This window comes from Schistocerca gregaria, chromosome 4, assembly GCF_023897955.1.
Source record: "Schistocerca gregaria isolate iqSchGreg1 chromosome 4, iqSchGreg1.2, whole genome shotgun sequence".
NCBI classification, from domain to species: Eukaryota; Metazoa; Arthropoda; class Insecta; order Orthoptera; family Acrididae; genus Schistocerca; species Schistocerca gregaria.
The window spans coordinates 220,151,887-220,174,355 of NC_064923.1; the positions used below are offsets into that span (position 1 = coordinate 220,151,887).

Consider the following 22,469-nt stretch of genomic DNA (forward strand, 5'->3'; position numbering starts at 1 on the left):
ATACCAACACGAAACTGCCAAGGGTCCCGATGTCAAGAACAAAGAGGAAGATATCAGAGCTCCCAAAACAGTAGGCAATGGAAGAGACTGCTATTAAGAATCTCCTCCCTCAGGCATCATGACCAACTATGCTCTAGGGGCTACTGGAGATCCACAAAATGAATTCATTTAATTGCCATATTGTGAACACCATTGGGTCACCAATTTATAGACTGGCAAATCATCTGGCCAGCCTCTTTGCACTGCATGTGGGTCACTGTTTGTGTTACATCAAAAACACCAACAATTTTATCAACCGAATTAAGCATCTACTCTTGGTCAGCTTTGATGTGGTTTCCCTATTTACATATGCTGCAGTTAAAGATTGTACAGACCTCCTGTCTCAGCTATTTGATTGTACAATTGTGGGACTGTTTAAGCTCATATTGAAATCATTGTATTTCCTATATGGTGACCAGTATTTTCACCAGATGAACAGTGAGGCAAAGGGAAGCCTGTTAGTACCATCCATAACCAACCGTTTTATGGAGAAATCTGAAATCATTGCCTTGGACACGGCACGAGTTAAATCCAGTTACTTTCATCGTTACATCAATGACACATTATTATCTAGCCCACGGACATGAAAACTGGGAGAATTCTTAGAACATCTGAATTGTGTTCACAACCACATCAGGTTTATTATGAAATTAGGCATAAATAATACATTACCCTTCCTTGATGTCCTCAGTCACTTAAAAAAAAAAAAAAAAAAAAAAAAACAACAACAACAACAGGCACCTTATCCACAGTATCTACAGGAAACCCATATGCAGTTCAGTACCTCACCCACCACTGCCTGGCACAAAAACATGGTATTCTGTACATCACGCTTAAGTTGACTCAGATGCCAAAAACTTTCCACTAGAAATAAACCACCTCCAAAGGATCTTCCAGCAAACTGGCTACAATCACCGACAGGTGTCATGAGCTATTCTTGGTGAAATGTGTAAGAAGAAAACCACCGAAGAAGAGAGCAAGAAATATGTTTTTCTGCTTTTCTGTGTCACAATGTTGTGAAGGATTAGCCAATTCCTGAAGAGACATAAAATTTTAAAAGTGTTCAGGCCTCCAGAAGAAATACAACTCACGAGGCTTGTGAAGGAGCAGACTAGGGCTCAGCACGCCTGGAGTGTACAAAATACCATGTCAATGTTGGTTGGTTGGTTTAAAAGAGGGGGGAGGGACTAAACATTGAGGTCAGCGGTCCCTTGTTCTGAAGGAAATAATGGCTGAAGGGTGAGAATAAGACAATGAGACAACACAAAACAGAATGAAAGGAAAAACCACAACAACGACTGACAGGCAACAAACACTTAAATGGACAAAAGAGGACAAAAAAACCACAAAGACACAAGAAACATGTAGAAGAAGTTAAAACAAGAAAGCAGGCTACCATGGCTGGCTGACCATGAGGGTAAAAAGGAAAAGCCAGCCACTCTGCAACACTTTAAAACCCCCACCCTGAAAGCACTAGGGTGGAGGACACACAGGGACAAAGAACACGTGCTAAAACTTATAGCAAATGGTAAAACTCACCTTCACGAATAAAACATAAAACCAAAGCTGCTGTTGAGGCATTGTCACCCAACAACGAAGGTAGGGTGCTGAGAAGGTTAAAAGTCCATCGCAGAGTAGCTAAAAGTGGGCAGTCCAGCAAGAGATTCACGACCGTCATTCATGAGCCACAGCGAAACTAAGGTGGGTCCTCACGATGGAGGAGGTAACCATTCGTCAGCCACGTATGGCCAATGCAGAGCTGACAGAGGACCACAGAGTCCCTGTGAGAGCCATGTACGGAGGTCTTCCACACATGTGTAGTTTCCTTAATGGCACACAGCTTGTTGTGCCTACTGAGATTACGCCATTCCATCTCCCAAAGCTGCAGAACCTTGGAGGGTAATACTGAACGAAGGTCAGTTTCAGAGAAGCCTATCTCTATAAGCAGTTTCTGTGTAGACTGTTTGGCCAGCCTGACTGCAAGTTCGTTGCCTGGGATTCCGACGTGACTTGGGGTCCAGACAAACACCACTGAACAACTGGACCGTTCCAGGGCATAGATGGACTCCTGGATGGTCACTACCAAAGGATGACGAGGGTAGCACTGGTCGATAGCTTGTACGCTGCTCAAGGAGTCAGTACACAGGAGAAATGACTCACCTGGGCACGAGCGGATGTGCTCAAGAGCATGGAATATGGCTCCAGCTCTGTTGTGAAAACACTGCAGCCATCTGGCAAGGAGTGCTGTTCTATATGTCCTCCATGAACACAGGCAAAGCCAACGTGACCATCAGCCATCAATCCATCAGTGTAAACCACTTCATGGCCCCAGTACATGTCAAGAACCCAGAGGGAGTGACAGTGGAGAGTTGCAGGATTAAATGAGGGCAATGTGAAAGGTCCAGGCGAAGTCACGACCTAGGTGTGCATGATGGAGGTGTTCCTGAATGAATCTCAAGTAAAGGTGGTAAAAGCAAGGACTCCAGTTTGGAGAGAAGGGATCGCACACAGACTGCAATTGTAAGCCCTGACATGGGCCGCCGATGCAGGAGATGAACCGCTGTGGTCGCGAAACTGAGATGGTAATTCAGATATGCAGGAGAACTACGAACGTGTGCAACATAACTGGAGAGCAACTGCACACACCTAACCTGCAATGGAGGGACTTCGGTCCCCACCAAGACGCTGGTCACCGGACTAGTCCTAAAAGCTCCTGTAGCTAGGCGAACACCGCAGTGGTGCACTGGGTCAAGTAAACACAATGCTGAGGGTACCACTGAACCATAAACCAGACTCCTGTAGTTAAGGCAAGACTGAACAAGGGCTCTGTAGAGCTGCAGCAGGACAGAGCGATCTGCACCCCAGTTGGTATTACTCAGGCAGCGGAGGGCATTGAGGTGCTGCCGGCACTTACACTTAAGGTGATGGAGGTGAGAAAGCCAAGTCAATTGGGCGTTGAAAACCAGTCCTAAGAATCGGTATGTCTCTACTACAGTGAGTGGATCATCATTAAGGTAAAGTTCTGGATTCCGGTTGAACGGTTAAACGCCGATAGAAGTGCATAACACACGACGTTGCGGCCAAAAACTGAAAACCATAGACTAGAGCCCCTGACTATGCCTTGTGGATGGCTCCCTGTAGGTGCTGCTCAGCAGGAAATTTTGGATAAAATCGGGAGCAGGCTTCAGAGACTCCATTCATATAATGTGGCAAGGATATGTCGCCAGGTGGTGTCATACGCGTTACGTAAGTCAGAAAAGAGAGCAATCAGGTGTTGGCGCCTGGAAAGGCTTCTTTTTTGTTTAGGGCGCTCAACTACTAAGGTCATTAGTGCCCAGTCACAAACGTTAGTGCACTAATAGTGTAAAAAATGCAAGGGGACAACACCAGAAAGGACTTACAAAGGCGCAGATAAACAAAATAAAGAAGTTAGATCTCTTTGGACAGGCCCGTCAATGCAATAAAACTAAGGATATGAGCAGCTGCTCGAGCATCATCAGCTAACACAGGACAACACAAGAGTGAATAAAATGGGGACAGGACAATAAAATATGGCGCACCGTCAATGGATGACCACAGGGGCACTGCGGGGTGGGGTCACTGGACAACATGTAGCGGTGGCTAAATCTGCAATGCCCAATCCGCAACCTGGCCAAAATGACCTCCTCTCGCCAGGAAGGGCGTGAGGAGGTCATTCAAACCGTCGGGATCAGTTTGATGGCCCTAAGCTTATTTTCATGGAGAGAGGACCAAGCCTCATGCCACAATGATGAAATGCGCTGAGAAAGAACCCCACTAACATCAGTTGATGGGACACAAAAGGAAGCTGTCCGAGGCAGGAGGACATCAGCCTTGGCTGCAGCATCAGCATCTTCATTCCCAGGCACACCGTGGCCAGGAATCCACATAAAAAGGACCCGATCGCCGGTATCAGCTAGCGACTGTACGGATTGTTGAATTCGTTGCACAAGAGGGTGGTCCGAATATGGGTCATGGAGACTCTGAATGGCGCTCAAAGAATCAGAGCAGATGGAATAGGGAGAATGATGATGGCGGCGGATATATTGAACAGCCTGATAGAGCGCAAGAAGCTCAGCTGTAAAGCTTGAACACTGGTCAAGGAGCCGGTATTGAAAGGTATCATTCCCAACAGCAAAGGCATATCCGACGCCAGCAGTAGTCTTGGAGCCATCTGTGTAAATAAAGACATTATTAGCAAGCCTCGAATGAAGTTCAACAAACCTCGAGCGATATATCAAATCTGCGGTCCTCTCCTTTGGGAGCGAGCTGAGTTCAAGGTGAACGCGAGCCTGAACCTGGAGCCAAGGTGGTGTCGGGCACTCACCCACTCGAAAAGTCATAGGGAGGGTAAAATCAAGTTGCTGGAGCAGGCGACAAAAGCGAACTCCAGGAGGTAACAGGGCAGAGAATACAGCCTGTATTGGTGGTCAAGAGAGCCGTCAAAAAAGGAGAAATACGACGGGTGGTCGGGCATTGACATTAGTCCGCAGGCGTACCGACAAAGCAACGTATCCTGCCGCTAGTTTAGTGGTAATTCGGCAGCTTCGGCATACAGACTCTCGACAGGGCTGGTGTAGAATGCCCCAGTCACCAGATGTAACCTCCAATGGTGGATAGAGTTTAGACAGTGTAAGATGGCCGGCCAGGCAGAAGAGTAGACAAAGCCCCCATAATCCAGCTATGATCAGACAATGGACCGATATAAAGTGAAGCAGGACCATTCGATCTGCTCCCCATGACGTACTGCTGAGAACACGGAGAACATTTATGGAACGGGTACAATGAGCAGTCACATCAGTCACATGTGGAGACCAGCAAAGTATCCTGTCAAATGTAAGACCTAAAAATTTTGTTGTCTCCACGAACGGGACCAAGGTGTAAGGATGGTGAAAGAAGCTGTTGGTAATGCCAGAAGTTCATACAGACCATTTTCTCACCAGAAAAACAGAAACCGTTAGTGACACTCCAGGAATATAGATGGTCGAGACAACACTGAAGACAGCGCTCCATGAGACATGTTCTCTGAGTGCTGCAGTAGATTGTAAAGTCATCCATGAAAAGAGAGCCTGAAACGTCAGCTGGAAGGCAACCCATTATTGGATTGATAGCTATGGCAAAAAGGGCCACGCTCAAAACGGAGCCCTGGGGCATCCCACTCTCCTGGCGAAAGGCATCTGACAAAACAGAACCCACACGTACCCATTAAAAATGCATTAATAAAAAGAGGGAAGCAACCGCAAAGGACCCAAGTGTTTATGATGCGGAGAATGCCCACTCTCCAACAGGTGTCGTAAGCCTTCTTCAAATCGAAGAACACAGCCACTGTCTGGCACTTACGCAAACAGTTGTTCATAATGAAGGTCAACAAAGTAACTAGGTGGTCAACAGCAGAGCGGCACCTACGAAAGCCACATTGGACATTGGAAAGAAGGTGTCGAGATTCAAGGAGGCAAACCAATTGAGAATTTACCGTGCGCTCCACCACCTTGCAGACGCATCTGGTAAGGGAGATGGGACGATAACTGGAAGGAAGGTGTTTGTCCTTTCCTGGTTTGGGTATGGGAACAACAATTGCTTCACGCCAGTGTGTGGGAACATGACCTTCCTTCCAGATACGATTATAGGCATGAAGAGGAAAGCCTTCACCTGCATGAGAAAGGTTCTTCAGCATCAGAATATGGATACCATCGGGCCCCAGAGCAGAGGATCAGGACCGGGCGAGTGCACTTTCAAGTTCCCGCATGGTGAAGGTGGCACTGTAACTTTCATGATTCAAAGACTGGAAAGAAGATGGCCATGCCTCCTCTGCGTGTTTTCGGGGGAGTAAGGCAGGGTGGTAATGGGCAGAGCTCGAAACCCCCACAAAAAAGTGGCCAAAGGCATTTGAGACATCCTCAGGATTGACGAGGGCTTCATTTGCTACAGTCAGGCCAGAAATCAGGGAGTGGATCTTGGTGCCAGATAGCCGGTGCAGGCCACACCAGACAGCCGAAGTAGGAGTAAAACTGTTGAATGAGCTGGTGAAAGCCACCCAGCAAGCCTATTTGCTTTCATTAATAACACGACAACATTATGCATGGAGTCGTCTGTAAATGATACAGTTCAACATCGTAGGGTGGCGGTGGAAGGTGTGTAAAGCACGTTGCCAAGCACGAATAGCGTCGCCACATGCTGTAGTCCACCAGGAGACTGGGACTCAATGTGGAGAAGAGGAAGTATGAGGGATGGAATATTCAGCAGCAGTGAGAATAATGTCTACGAGGTATGCGACCTGACTATTGCAGCTGGAGAAGTTTTGATCATGGAAGCTCGCCAGGGAGGTGAAAAGCCCCCAGTTGGCTTTCGAGATGTTCCAGCTAGTTGAACGTGGAGAAGGGGTGGAATGCAGTATGTGTCAGACAGAGCATACCACTCGAACCAATGTGCAAATTGGGTAGTGGATATTGAGAAGTCTAAGTGGGAATAGGTATGTGTTGCGTCTGAAAGGAAGGTAGGTGCACCGGTATTTAAGCAGACTAGATTGAGGTGGTTGAAAAGGTCTGCCAAGGGGGAGCTTCTCAGGCAGAATGCTGGAGAGCCCCAAAGGGGATGGTGGGCATTAAAGTCACCAATCAACAAAAATGGTGTAGGAGACTGGAATAGAAGGGAGAACCGATAGCGGTACTCAGGGTACCCTCCGCCACACACCGTCAGGTGGCTTGCGGAGTATGGATGTAGATGTAGATGTAGAAGCTGAGCAGTCAGTTGTATCATGTCTGCCCTAGTAAAGGCAGATGATGATGGAGTGTAAACAGTACAAATGGAAAATGTGAAAGTGGGGAAAGCAATTCGGACGGCAACTGCCTGCAGATGCGTGTGCAATGTGATTTGATCGTAGTAGACATCATCCCGAACCAGCAACGTGACCCTTCCATGAGCCGGAATACTTGCACAGGGGGTAGGTCAAAACGCACAGAGGTATAGTGTGCCAGGTCAATACAATCACATGGGCGTAACTTCGTTTCTTGGAGACCTATGACAAGCAGGCAGTGCATTTGAAGGAGCAATTTTAGTTCCTCTCAGTTGGACTAAATGCCATGAATATTCCACTGAAGAAGTGCCATTATGAAAACAAAACAAAGAAAGAAGAAGAAGAAGAAACAAGAAAGGAAGACAGGGTCACCTCGATCGCCGCTGAAGGCCTGGCTTTGAGGGAGCACTGCTGCTGCAATCGATAGGTTGTGGGTGAGTCATGGTCCATCAACTCAACAGTTGTGTCTGCCACCTTCCTGAGCTGGTCAGGAGGGGCAGCTTCCTCTGCTGGTGAAAGGCCAGATGATCAGCTACCAGCGTTGCAGCCTGGCAAACTGAAGATGGCCGGGGACAGCAACCGCAGGGTGGCGGAGGACAAGAAACATGCCTTGGCAGAGATGGGAAACTCTTTTTTCTATGAGCCTTCTTTGAAGAATTACGTTTTGCCGAAAGAACAGTTGATGGCTGTGAAATTTGTGTAAGCAAGAAATCTTTGCATGTCGTTTCTTTTTTGAAGGACCGAGCATCTACCTTCTCTTTCACTCAAATTTCCTGTATACTTTTCTCATCTTTGTAGACAGGGCAGTCGCGAGAGGAGGCAGCATGCTCGCCCAAACAATTGATGCAATGAGGGGACGGAGGTGGACAGTCACCCTCATGGACGTCCCTGCCACAGGCAACACATTTAGCAGCACTTGCACAAGACTGCCGTGTATGGTTAAACTGCTGACATTGGTAACACCTTGTAGGGCTGGGTACATATGGCCGAACAGAAATGAGCTCATAACCTGCTTTAATTTGTGAAGGCAATTGCACATTGTCGAATGTCAGGAATATGGTTCGGGTCGATATGAGGTCCTTGTTGACCCTTTTCACGACCCGATGGACGGCCATCACTCCCTGATCCGGCACACAGTTTTAATCTGCCCAGAAGTTTCATATCAGCGCACACTCCACTGCAGAGTGAAAATCTCATTCTGGAAACATCCCTCATGCTGTGGCTAACCCATGTCTCCGCAGTATCCTTTCTTCCAGGAGTGCTAGTTCTGCAAGGTTCACAGGAGAGCTTCTATGAAGTTTGGAAAGTAGGAGACAAAGTACTGGTGGAAGTAAAGCTGTGAGGACAGGGCATGAGTCATGCTTGGGTAGCTCAGATGGTAGAGCACTTGCTGCCGGCCGCGGTGGTCTAGCGGTTCTAGGCGCGCAGTCCGGAACCGCGCGGCTGCTACGGTCGCAGGTTCGAATCCTGCCTCGGGCATGGATGTGTGTGATGTCCTTAGGTTAGTTAGGTTTAATTAGTTCTAAGTTCTAGGCGACTGATGACCTGAGAAGTTTAGTCGCATAGTGCTTAGAGCCATTTGAACCATTTTGGTAGAGCACTTGCCCATGAAAGGCAGAGGTCCAGAGTTCGAGTCTCAGTCTGGCACACAGTTTTAATCTGCCAGGAAGTTTCATTGTTATTATTATTATTATCATCATCATCATACAGCTTTATAACAAGCATTACTATTTGCAATGTAGCTAAGAAGACTTTCCAGTACCCGAATACAGGTATGCAGATAACTATGAGTAAGAGTCGCTAATGAGGTATGTTTCAAATTTTCAATCGCTAGGATTTCTCACGTTCTTGACTTACATTAGATGAAAACTTATAGAATGCTAACCATCACAGCACATAATTCCATTGTGAATTCTGGGTAAAGTCTACATGCAAATGATTTTTGTGTCTTGCATTGTGTATCACAGTCCAGCTGAAACTGATTTTTATTACCATGAACAAAAGCAGTTCAGGAGTAAATGTGTTGGGAAGTGAGTTTAAGAATTCAAAAATCCTTCTACAAAATGTACAGTAATCTATTTTACACAAAATTATTACTGTCAGCTTCTGCTCAATAAACACTTTATTTTTTTTTTAGATGCACTGTCTCAGAAGATAACTCCATATGACAACAAGGGACGAAAATATTCAAACTAAGTCAACACTCTTATCTTTAGGTTAACACAATGAGAAATGCTTCTAAGGGCATAATACAGAGATCTGAGCTTTTTTACTAGTTTGTCCATGTGCTGACTCCATTTTAACTTGTAACCCAGTTAGACCCCAAAGAATTTTACACGTTACTTCATTTATGGAGGTTAGGAAAAAAAAAAAAAAAAAGAGAGCACCCAGTACTGATACCTGTTGTGCTTCATATGTTATGATCCCCCAAGCAAGAGAGATAGGAAAACATTTTACTTACTAAATAGAATTTTGTAATCCATACAATCAAAAGCTCTGGCAAGGTCACAGAATTTATCAACAGGATAATTCTTCTTGTTTACTTCTGCTAGCTCTTCATCGGTGAGATATCTTATGGCTTTCTGTGTGGAGAACTTATAACAAAAACCAAACTGATATGCAATTAACAATTTCTTCTCATAAATGAGTCAGTATTCTATGATATGTAACTTTCCCAAACACTTTTGAAAAGACTAGAACGATTGACATACATCTGTAATTAGAGCTACTACAGCACATTTAAGACAGTCAGGAAATATGCTGCATGACAGTGATTGATTATAAAGATCGCTTAACTGTGATTCTATGTCGTCCAAACAAGAATTTAATATTCTGCTAGAAACACTATCACAGCCAACAGAATTACTACTTTTTAGTGAACTGTTGAATTCTGTTATCTTGGTTTTGAAGTCATACAATGACTAGGTCTTCTCTTCAATGCAGAAGCTTTATTCTTTACTTTAGGTGTGAGATGACCTTCAGTGACATCCAATACTTGCACAGAACTCTTACTGATCAGTCAATCATGTATACAGTTCTACACAGTACCTAGCCAGTCCATAAATAATCGTGTTGTCATCCAGCCTTTCTCTTAGAAATAAATCACAAACACCTTAGAAAAATTTTCCTTGCACAAGGTTTTACACGTCAAAACAACACAGGAGGCAGCCCTCCTCCCTCTGCTGTAACTACTAACATCACAGTCATTCATTGATTTTAATTTCTCGTTCTCTGTAATGTGATGTCTCTCACCACTTTACAGTCCACCCCCATACTGCTCAGCATGTCCCGTAAAATGAGCATCTTGCTTGCACTGATGATCTGGTGTAGAGACTAAGAGTGCTTCTACTGTATTTGGATTGTGTGTATCTAGATGGTGACAAATTTCTTGGTAAAATCTTCTGGCAGTCTCTAGGCCAGTGAAATATTTCATTGGATAGAGGCCACTTCGAAGCATAAAGCTGTGACACTATCTGATATTCCCATGTGCAATTTCAACAGCATTTAATTAGATTATTTGTTGAGAGATATGTATCTCATCTTTCCTTTTATCATGTTGTTGTTGTTGTTGTTGAGGTCTTCAGTCCTGAGACTGGTTTGATGCAGCTCTCCATGCTACTCTATCCTGTGCAAGCTTCTTCATCTCCCAGTACCTACTGCCACCTACATCCTTCTGAATCTGCTTAGCGTATTCATCTCTTGGTCTCCCTCTACGATTTTTACCCTCCACATTGCCCTCCAATACTAAATTGGTGAACCCTTGATGCCTCAACACATGTCCTACCAAACGATACCTTCTTCTAGTCAAGTTGTGCCACAAACTTCTCTTCTCCCCAATCCTATTCAGTACTTCCTCATTAGTTATGCGATCTACCCATCTAATCTTAAGCATTTTTCTGTAGCACCACATTTCGAAAGCTTCTATTCTCTTCTTGTCCAAACTATTTATCATCCATGTTTCACTTCCATGCATGGCTATACTCCATACAAATACTTTCAGAAATGACTTCCTGACACTGAAATCTATACTCGACGTTAACAAATTTCTCTTCTTCAGAAACGGTTTCCTTGCCATTGCTAGTCTACATTTGATATCCTCTCTACTTCGACCATCATCAGTTATTTTGCACCCCAAATAGCAAAATTCCTTTACTAGTTTAAGTGTCTCATTTCCTAGTCTCATTCCTTCAGCATCACCCGACTTAATTTGACTACATTCCATTATCCTCGTTTTGCTTTTGTTGATGTTCATCTTATACTCTCCTTTCAAGACACTATCCATTCCATTCAACTGCTCTTCCAAGTCCTTTGCTGTCTCTGACAGAATTACAATGTCATCGGTGAACCTCAAAGTTTTTATTTCTTCTCCATGGATTTTAATACCTACTCCAAATTTTTCTTTTGTTTCCTACTACAACCCTGTCTCACTCCTTTCCCAACCACTGCTTCCCTTTCATGCCCCTCGACTCTTATAACTGCCATCTGGTTTCTGTATAAATTGTAAATAGCCTTTCGCTCCCTGTATTTTACCCCTGCCACCTCCAGAAATTGAAAGAGAGTATTCCAGTCAACATAGTCAAAAGCTTTCTCCAAGTTTACAAATGCTAGAAATGTAGGTTTGCCTTTCCTTAATCTTTCTTCTAAGATAAGTCGTAAGGTCAGTATTGCCTCACGTGTTCCAACATTTCTGCGGAATCCAAACTGATCTTCCCCAAGGTACGCTTCTACCAGTTTTTCCATTCGTCTGTAAATAATTCGTGTTAGTATTTTGCAGCTGTGACTTATTAAACTGATAGTTCGGTAATTTTCACATCTGTCAACACCTGCTTTCTTTGGGATTGGAATTATTATATTCTTCTTGAAGTCTGAGGGTATTTCACCTGTCTCATACATCTTGCTCACCAGCTGATAGAGTTTTGTCATGACTGGCTCTCCCAAGGCCGTCAGTAGTTCTAATGGAATGTTGTCTACTCCTGGGGCCTTGTTTCGACTCAGGTCTTTCAGTGCTCTGTCAAACTCTTCACACAGTATCTTATCTCCCATTTCATCTTCATCTACATCCTCTTCCATTTCCATAATATTGTCCTCAAGTACATCGCCCTCGTATAAACCCTCTATAATACCCCTTCCACCTTTCTGCTTTCCCTTCTTTGCTTAGAACTGGGTTGCCATCTGAGCTCTTGATATTTATACAAGTGGTTCTCTTCTCTCCAAAGGTCTCTCTAATTTTCCTGTAGGCAGTATCTATCTTACCCGTAGTGAGATAAGCTTCTACATCCTTACATTTATCCTCTAGCCATCCCTGCTTAGCCATTTTGCACTTCCTGTCAATCTCATTTTTGAGACGTTTGTATTCCTTTTTGTCTGTTTCATTTACTGCATTTTTATATTTTCTCCTTTCATCAATTAAATTCAGTATTCCTTCTGTCTCCCAAGGATTTCTAATAGCCCTCGTCTTTTTACCTACTTGATCCTCTGCTGCCTTCACTACTTCATTCCTCAAAGCTACCCATTTTTCTTCTACTATATTTCTTTCCCCCATTCCTGTCAATTGTTCCCTTATGCTCTCCCTGAAACTCTGTACAACTTCTGGTTTAGTCAGTTTATCCAGGTCCCATCTCCTTAAATTTCCACCTTTTTGCAGTTTCTTGAGTTTTAATCTACACGTCATAACCAGTAGATTGTGGTCAGAATCCACATCTGCCCCTGGAAATGTCTTACAATTTAAAACCTGCTTCATAAATCTCTGTCTTGCCATTATATAATCTATCTGAAACCTGTCAGTATCTCCAGGCTTCTTCCATGTATACAACCTCCTTTCATGATTCTTGAACCAAGTGTTAGCTATGATTAAGTTGTGCTCTGTGCAAAATTCTACCAGGCAGCTTCCTCTTTCATTTCTTACCCCTAATCCATATTCGCCTACTACGTTTCCCCCTCTCCCTTTTCCTACTTCCGAATTCCAGTCACCCATTACTATTAAATTTTCATCTCCCTTCACAATCTGAATAATTTCTTTTATTTATCATACATTTCTCCAATTTCTTCATCATCTGCAGAGCTAGTTGGCATATAAACTTGTACTACTGTAGTAGGCGTGGGCTTTGTATCTATCTTGGCCACAATAATGCGTTCCCTATGCTGTTTGTAGAAGCTTACCTGCATTCCTATTTGCCTATTCATGATTAAACCTACTCCTGCATTACCCCTATTGGATTTTGTGTTTATAACCCTGTAGTCACCTGACCAGAAATCTTATTCCTTCTGCCACCGAACTTCACTAATTCCCACTATATCTAACTTTAACCTATCCATTTCCCTTTTTAAATTTTCTAACCTACCTGCCCGATTAAGGGATCTGACATTCCACGCTCCTATCCGTAGAACACCAGTTTTCTTTCTCCTGATAACGACATCGTCTTGAGTAGACCGCACCCGGAGATCCGAATGGGGGACTATTTTACCTCCAGAATATTTTACCCAAGAGTACGCCATCATCATTTAACCATACAGTAAAGCTGCATGCCCTCAGGAAAAATTATGGCCATAGTTTCCCCTTGCTTTCAGCCGTTCGCAGTACCAGCACAGCAAGGCCGTTTTGGTTAGTGTTACAAGGCCAGATCAGTCAATCATCCAGACTGTTGCCCTTGCAAATACTGAAAAGGCTGCTGCTCCTCTTCAGGAACCACATGTTTGTCTCGCCTCTCAACAGATACCCCTCCGTTGTGGTTTGCACCTACGGTACGGCTATCTGTATCGCTGAGGCACGCAAGCCTCCCCACCAACGGCTAGGTCCTCTATTTTCTTTGAAAACACTGTTGTACTATTGTTGTTCCAGGTTCCATGTATTTAATTATTTTATTATTAGATGGTTGCACTAGCTGTGTCTTTCTTACAGTTGTTTAGCCACACAGTTTTCTTCTTATTTTTGAGTAGGTACTTTACTTTTGCCTGCTGTCTGTTGACGTTTTTAGAACTTTTTTCCAGAGGATGCTTTCTGTACAGTTTTAGTGCTCCCCTTTATTCCAGAATGCATTATTGTATTCCACAGACAACTTTACTGATAACATTTTAGTTTTTCGAACAAAGCATTTATATTCTGGGATGCACAGTGTTTCACCTTCTTCAATATAAGCAATAAAATTCTTGTTTCTCAACATTCCGAAAAAGGTTTTACCTTTCCCTAAAGCTTAGTGGTCTGCTTTCCAAACAGTCCAGTTGTAGGCCGGTCATATGACACCACATATTGCCCCTGCATCAGATCTGAGAATGGCGCACAGAGATCAGTTCAAGGGTTTCAGCGACTAACTCCCATGTGAAGTCTGATTGAGAGCAAACATATATCTACAGTGCTCAATCATTGGTCTGGTAAAGTTATCCTCCTCACAAAACAATCATTTGAAACAATTAAGTTATTTTCATCAACAGTCTCCACTATCATTTTCCCCGACTACGTTTTCTCACACTGAACCTCAAGCATGTTGAGGAGCATTAAAATCACATAATAATATCTTCAGATGCACTACTGAACTACATACTTAGTTGCTCTTTCGTTATGATATCTCTTTGCAACATGTAAACTGACATTACCTTTATTTCAGTCTCGTTTGTATATAATGCAGCTGCCCCCATTCAGATCACTGAGTAGGGACTACTCAGGAGGATGTTGTCATCAGGAGAAATAAGGCCAGCTTGCTACAGATTGGAGCATGGCATGTTAGGTCCATTAATCAGGCAGGTGTAACAGGACACCATCTTCTAGCATAACTTTTTTAATAGAAGTAGCCGATACCAGGATTAATCTAGAATATGATAGGTGAACATTCTCGGCTGTTTCACTGAAAGAATTTCATTTGATTTTGTATATGATGTATTATATTTCAGGCTAAAAGATATAAAAAGAAATTAATTTGTTACACTCTGTGTGTAAAGAAGGAATTATTCTTCTTTTAGAAATATTTGAAATTATGGAATATCTGGCACACTTAAAATTCATATTATTAATTGCACAATCTAATGTGAATTATTAAATTTATTTCTGGATTCATTTATAAGATAGATATAATGTAGTAAAGATTCTACTTCTGCCAAGAAAGTTTGCAAACTCTTTTGCTTTGTAAATTCTGTGGAATATTGTGAATGCCACAGAATGTAGGTAGTGTTGGGCATGTCTCGGATGGAATCAAACATGTTTTTGACTGTCTCACTAATAATGTAATTTGTGGTGTGACAGAAGTGCAAATCGTAAAGACAGTGTGATATTGAAAAATTTGACAAACATTGAAATTCAAGAATAATACAGGCAAATCTTCATCAGTTATACAGTCATCAGGAACCCACAATGTTAAAAATCAAAATTTCAGCCACAAGAATGTACTCCCAGGTGCAATAACAGTTGCCACCAACAAGAAGAAAAAATGAAGATAAGTAAAAAGTTTTTCTTTTGTTTAATTTACGCCTCTTGAAGCTTTTGAGAATAATGAAGAGACTAAGAAAAATTTAATGGTGATATGTGGGAGGGTAAGATTACAATGGTGGGCATCTTCCGGGATCTGTTGACTGATAACGAAGTTTTGTCTGTTGGATGAGAAGAAAGGACAGTTATTTGTGTATTTGCAGTTTTTATGTACAAGAACTTCAATCACTCAAGAGAAGACCTGTGTGCCGCCCAACAAAGTCAGATGAACAGTGACGAGATATCAACAATGACAAACGGAATGAATTGAAACAGGACTTCACAAGTACGACAAGGGACATCAACAAGAAAAAAGAAAAGTACAGAAGTTTTGTGAAATTAATTTTTTTTGTGGACTCTTGTGAATGCTAGGAAAATGAATAGATAGAAGGGTAGTAGTGATGAAGTGAAAAATGTAGGACATAGTCTAGACAGGTTTGAATCAAGTGAAAGTGTAGTCAGCAAAGAAACAGTTAAATCTGGTGTTATGCAGTTGATTATCAGTTAACACAAATAAAAACCGATAACAACAGCAAATTTAGTGCAGTTAATGATCAGTTAGTGGAAATACGAACTGAAAACAATGATAAAATGGACAGGGTACAATATCAAATAGACCAACTTAGTAATCAGCTTCTGGAGCTAAGAAAATGAGTTGTCAAATGGATTAAAAATGTGAATGAAAAAGTCAATTAGTTAGAAAAAAAAATTTGTTTTGGAAAATGAGTTTGTGGCCTAATCTGCACAACAAATGATGAATGTTGATGATGTCAGAGATAAACTGAAAGCCGTAGCAGAAAAAATGGAACAGAACTTTAGTAGTTTAGATTGACAAATTTTAAATGTTTAAAACAGTTTGCTTACTAATGTAAACAATGGTATTGCATGGTTCAACACTCTTATCAAAAGTTTTCCATCATCAATTTACATCCAGTGGATTTTCCTCACTACTGTAGAGATAATTGTGTCTCAGGCATGATTGATGACCAAAAGTTTAAATCTGTTAAAATATGTCTTGAAGGCGAGGCTCTGTCTTGGGTACATATAAATTTAAGTCAGTGGTAGACATACCAAACTTTTGAAAAAAGTTTTTTAAATACATTTTGGTCAGAAGCTGAACAAGGGAGAAGTAAAAGTGAATTTCTGAATGGTCCAAATTAGAGGAATAGAGATGGTACCCTAAAATTGTTTTGTAAGAATCATCTTAAGAAAATTAACACACCTTGACAAACCATTTGATGAAATGACTGACTGGTGCACTCAATAGCAGATTGCCAGAGAGACTGGAGTGGGATTTAGTATACAGACCTGATGATTGCCTTTAACAATTGTTACAATATGTTGACAGCCTGGATAGGGCAGCAGAAAGAAGCATGTACCGTGATAATCAAAATGATAGAGATCGCAATGGTAATAACAACAGAAACAAAGATAATGGTAATTTTTATGAGGGACAAAATGGTAACAGGGGTAGAAATTTTGAACATCAGCAGAATAGGAACAATGGGGATAACTATGGGAAATTTAACAGGAAAATCAATCATAGATGTAACTATTCAGGAAATGGCAGTCTCAGTGAAGGTCCACAGTTTCGGAGTTAATAAACACAATGAATACAGGACCCCCAAATTACACTTACAATTAGACAATAATAAGAGTATTAATAATGTAGCACAGGTATCTGACGTTGAACAGAAAGAACATCAGATTTCTCATCTATGTTTTGATCAAAAGTTTTGGAATACTATGTAATCATAGTGATGTAGATACTAATCACAAACCAGAATCTGAGAGTAATGAGAATTTTGATGTAGTGTGTACTAATGATTTCTTCTCTTGATCAGAAAACAGTGTTTTTGATGTGTGCAAAACAGGTGATGACTGTATTGGATCTGAATTAGGTGGTATTTTTTATGTAGATGTGAATGAGAGCTGAGGTCGGTATGTCTGAGACTGGTAGTTTATTGCAAATAAATGTAGGTGGTAATCATCATCGTGCAGAATAATGATCCAAACAGTAAAGGTGAGTTGTCTGTATGCCTACAGAATAAAGGTGAAAACTTTTTGAAGTTTGTTTGGGACCAGGTTGATGACAACATATGTAAATGTGCATTCTGGAATATGTTAGCTGTGGTTAGTGAAAATTTGTACCCAAATTAGTGGAATGAAGTGAAAGAAGGGTTTAGTAGGAAAAGTAATTTTAACAGTAATATATTTTGTGTTCCTTCCATAATAAGAGATGTTAGTTACACTATGGTATTCATTCATTGTGTTAAATCTTTACCTGTCAACATGTGTAACCAAAGTAATGATATGATAGTAATGATGTTGATAAAACCCTGCAAAAACAGTGTGGATGTAGAATTTGACGAAACTGAATTTGATCTCTTACACGAAGTGTCCAATAACATAGATGGTAATTCAGATTTTGGATGTCCTTACATTAAGATTAAGACTGATCAGTGGTAAGGGAACTGTTTTATTAATACGGGCAACCTAATTTGTGTTACATTTGAACAATTTAGAGACAAGATTAAATATAGTAAATTTTTTGTGAAAATGCCCGTTGTAGATGTAAAGATAAGAGGAGTTACAGGTAAGCAAAGCAAGAATGTAAAATGTCAAGTACTGTTAACATTTACAGTATAAAGAACAAGACCTGTGAACGTGTATGCATAATCATACCTAGTCTAGAAGAAAATATTCACTATGTGTGTAGATTTTTAAGACTATATAATTGTGTTTTGTTTGCCATGAATGTAGTATGTAAAATGATGTATTTCCAGAGTTCTATCTTATCCATTGACTGAGTGTAAATCCATTTTCAGATCCATAAAATTATGTAATTGTGTTTTGTTTGCCTGTAATTTAGAATGTAAGATGATATGATTTTTAAAGATCTATCTTACTTACTTATTGAGTTAAAATCTATGATACAATACATAATTGTGTGCTGTGTTAGATTTTTTATTTAGAATTTGATACATATCTGCCATGAGACTAAATCAGATCTTTTTCCAATTTTGAAATGGAACAAGTTCATAATTTGTACTGTAAAGATTAGGAATAGTATCTAAGCATATCTGTCTGAATTACCTTATTAGTCCATTCTTTTCATTGTATTTAACTCTGTTTATTAATGTTTCATATGTGAACACTTTATGATTTCATCTGACATTAATCCCATATAATTGACTTCGAAAAATTACTGAGGGGAACATATCTCATATGATGTGAAGAAGGTACTGAACAGCATATTTAGTACACAAAACAATGTTTCAGAATTTGATGCGATTGCTAGACTGGAAGTTACCTATCTGTTGGAGTATGTGATAAGAACTCTAAAGAGGAAACTGAAAGATGTGGCAGATCCACTCCCCACACTGCTCTCCCCACACTGCTGTATGGCTATACCCTGCTTGACCAGTCAACTTTCAGGGTGCTACGTAATGTACTCGAGCATCTGTTGACTGGATCTGTGCTGCGACAGGTTTTTTTTTTTTTTTTTTTTTTTTTTTTTTTTTTTTTTTTTTTTTTTTTAATGGGGATTGACTTTCCAATGCATTATGTAACTTTAAATGTATGGAAGACATCTACTAGTAAAAACAATATAACAATATATATATATATATATATATATATATATATATATATGCTTTTGTACTCTGATTTTGGTTCTCAAGCTACTACATTGCGTCACCATTCTTTGATCATCGCGACACACACACACTCACACTCACTGTCTCTCAAAGATTTTTTATAGTTTGCACTCAGTGGGGTCTACATTCATCGGTCAATCCCCGCATCGTAAACTTAGGGCCTAATATTTTTCCATTATTTTGTTCTTTCACGAGTCAACATATCCTTAAATACTAAGGTTTATGTGACTACATTGATTCTTAGTCATGACTGAGGGTGTTTTTGCTTGTCTGTACCCACCGTTGTGAGTTTTTCGATTTGAATCACTTGTTTTACATTTTAAAGCTCTGAAACTTTTCTCATCTGTTTTGAGATTTTGAAAATCTGAATACCATATCCTGATATATGTATAGATTGTGACTTGTATAGTAGATATTTTTCTTATGTTTTCTGTAATATGTTATGTATCAGATACTTCTGTATATCTATATTCTATCCTGAGCATCTGTTTGTACACTGTTTGGCAAACTTTATAGTAATATTGTAAACACACTGTGAAGGGGATATTGTAATGGGACATCCTCTTCTAACACAGCCTCTTTTTATATAAGTAGCTGATACCACAGAATGTAAGTGGTGGTTGTTAGTGTTTAACGTCCCGTCGACAACGAGGTCATTAGAGACGGAGCGCAAGCTCGGGTTAGGCAAGGATTGGAAAGGAAATCGGCCGTGCCCTTTCAAAGGAACCATCCCAGTATGTGCCTGAAACGATTTAGGGAAATCACGAAAAACTTAAATCAGGATGACCGGAGATGGGATTGAATCGTCGTCCTCCCGAATGCGAGTCCAGTGTGCTAACCACTGCGCCACCTCGCTCGGTCAGAATGTAAGTAGTGGTGGGCATGTCTCTGACAGAATCAGATATGTTTTTGATTGTGTCACTAATAACATAATTCATGGTGTGATAGAAGTGCAAATTGTAAAGACGGTGTGATATTGGGATTGTATGGAGAATGAGTAAGGACTTCCCGAAAAATTTCTGCAGCATAGTCGAAACAACCTTGGTAACACATAGGCAAGTCCTTCTGTAGTATACCCTTCCTAACTGAATTTATTATCGAGTTGTAATCCCAGAAATTTAACACTGTCAACCTCTTCAGTCAGCATCTCTTCATATGTCATACAGATGTTGGAAGGCAATATCTTACATATTCTGAAATGCATATAGTGGGTCTTTTCAAAGTGGATGAATTAGCTTTAAAGCATTTATTAATGTCAGCAAAAATTTGATTAGCAGTCATTTCTAAACCTTACTTGACTTACATAACACCTATATTGCTGCTCTTCAGAGGTTTGACTTTCAGATAACATGGGCAAGAATAGTGTCTTAACAGGAAAATTATCTCTTGCATACAGCAAAAAATAAAATAAGCAAAGAGAAGGAATCAGTAGGAAATGTGTGTCTAATCTGAACCAAGAATCAACAGTCCTTAATCCTCTAAATACAGGCAGCCAAAGACAATCATCACAGTACAACAACAAAACAAGCTTAATGATGAATCAAATAATTAAGACACCATACTTCTGTCACAAAAGTACAAGACAGTTTAATTTTATGTTTCTGTCTAGCATTAGGCAACAATTTGGGAACCTGTAACATTGTTCACAATAAGAAAATTGTTGCTCTCATGAAAATATCATTTCTGCCTTCACCTTCTCAATTGTATGGACCTCTAAAAAGCACAAAATTTTGATAGCATAAGGGGTAGTCAAATGAAAATGAGACCGATGATAAAAAAGTAATTAAACTATATATTATTTCAAAACTAATTACCAAAGCTGTTAATACATTTATCCCACTGTGAGATAAGACAGTCAACACCTTCATGGAAAAATGTTTGTGGTTGCCTACTGAATAATGGTTGTGCTTCTTCATTGAAAGCAAATCAACAGCCATGAAAGTTTTCCTTCAGGGCTCCAAAAATATGGAAATTGTGCGAGGAGAGATTGTGACTGTATGGAGAATGTGTAAGGGCTTCCCAGTAAAATTTCTGCAGCATAGTCTAAACAACCTTGGCGACATGTGGGCAAGTCCTTACACATCCTTTCCCCATGCAATTTCCACATTATTGGAGGCCCGAAGAAAGACATTTGTGATCACCAGTTTGCTTCAGATGAAGAGGTGCATGCCTTGGTACAATAATGGTTCAGTAGGCAACTGAAAACATTTTTCCATGAAGGCATTGACTATCTTGTCTCACAGTATCATTGTATTAACAGTTATGGTGGTTACTTTTTAAATAATAAACAGTTTACTTAATTTTTCCGTGTGCCTTGTTTCATTTGGCAGCCCCTTACAAAAACAGTGAGCTATCCTTTGTATAACAGACTAATCAAATACTTTGAGGTTCCAACATCTTGCCCAGTGCAGCACTTCACTGACCAATGTTGGCCACAGATCTTGAGCCACAAGCAACCAAGAAAACTGTTGCTACAAAATAGTTACTGCTTGAAATGATTTAATGTTTTTGAAAACTTATTATGACAAGGCAACATCAAGAGAGCCATACACTTATATCTTTGCCTCATTTCTGTTTCAGATAATTTGGCTTCCTCTTCCTGTGTTCTGAATGACATGTCTAACCTCTCCAACCCCTCCAAACCATTTCCTTCTTTTCCTACAATGAAAGTATCTGAAAACAAGTAGCACTACCTTAACTTATAAGCTGTACTGAGAGCTGTGCTGCTTACAAACACCAATCAGGCCATCATTCTCTTTGTGAATTTAATAACAAGAAGAAAGCCAAAGATTGACATTTATTCTTTAATTGGAACAAACCAGGAGTAAGCTTGCAAATGTCATATAGACATGTGACACCATTACCACTTTTTGTCCAAAACAGAAAGCAAAGCTCCTAATTGGTTTAGCTAATTATGCTGTAAAATGTACATAGATGGTACCTTTACTAGTCAATATGCGTCAAAGTTGTTGTGCAAAGATAATCTGGATAAAAATTTACAAACTTTTGTTGTCAGGACTATGATGCTATTCAGGCCAATAACAGCCATAAAAATTGGAATTATTGCTGACAATATTAAACTAGAAAGAAGCTATCATATCAATTCTGCATGGGCCTCATATTGGTAATATGAATCATGATTATGTCCCACCTAAAAACATACAGGCAGGTAACAGCTCAAAATCTCAGGGATGACATCAGGAAGCAGAGCAAATTTGTTTTACATAAGTGCATATAAAAGGAGGATTTAGACACTATGTACGTACTCTGTAGGAAGAAGAAAGAACAACCCAGTGAAACATTGAATCTAATTCTACATCTACATCTACATCCATACTCTGCAAGCCACCTGACGGTGTGTGCCGGAGGTTACCCTGAGTACCTCTATCGGTTCTCCCTTCTATTCCAGTCTCGTATTGTACGTGGAAAGAAGGATTGTCGGTATGCTTCTGTGTGGGCTCTAATCTCTCTGATTTTATCCTCATGGTCTCTTTGCGACATATAC

The 22,469-nt window shown here is 40.7% G+C and overlaps 1 protein-coding gene across 4 annotated transcripts in view; it reads right to left on the minus strand.

Annotated features, from left to right (window-relative positions):
• The window catches only part of LOC126266681 (saccharopine dehydrogenase-like oxidoreductase), a 130,222-nt gene that overhangs the window by 103,072 nt on the left and 4,681 nt on the right, over positions 1 to 22,469 (minus strand). For 2 of the 4 annotated variants that reach the window (XM_049971102.1, XM_049971103.1), the window contains exon 2: positions 9,312 to 9,444. The exons of the other annotated variants lie outside the window; for them this stretch is intronic. In XM_049971102.1, the coding sequence (XP_049827059.1) occupies positions 9,312 to 9,444 (133 nt within the window). The remainder of the gene's footprint in view (positions 1 to 9,311; positions 9,445 to 22,469) is intronic. 4 annotated transcript variants of the gene reach the window in all.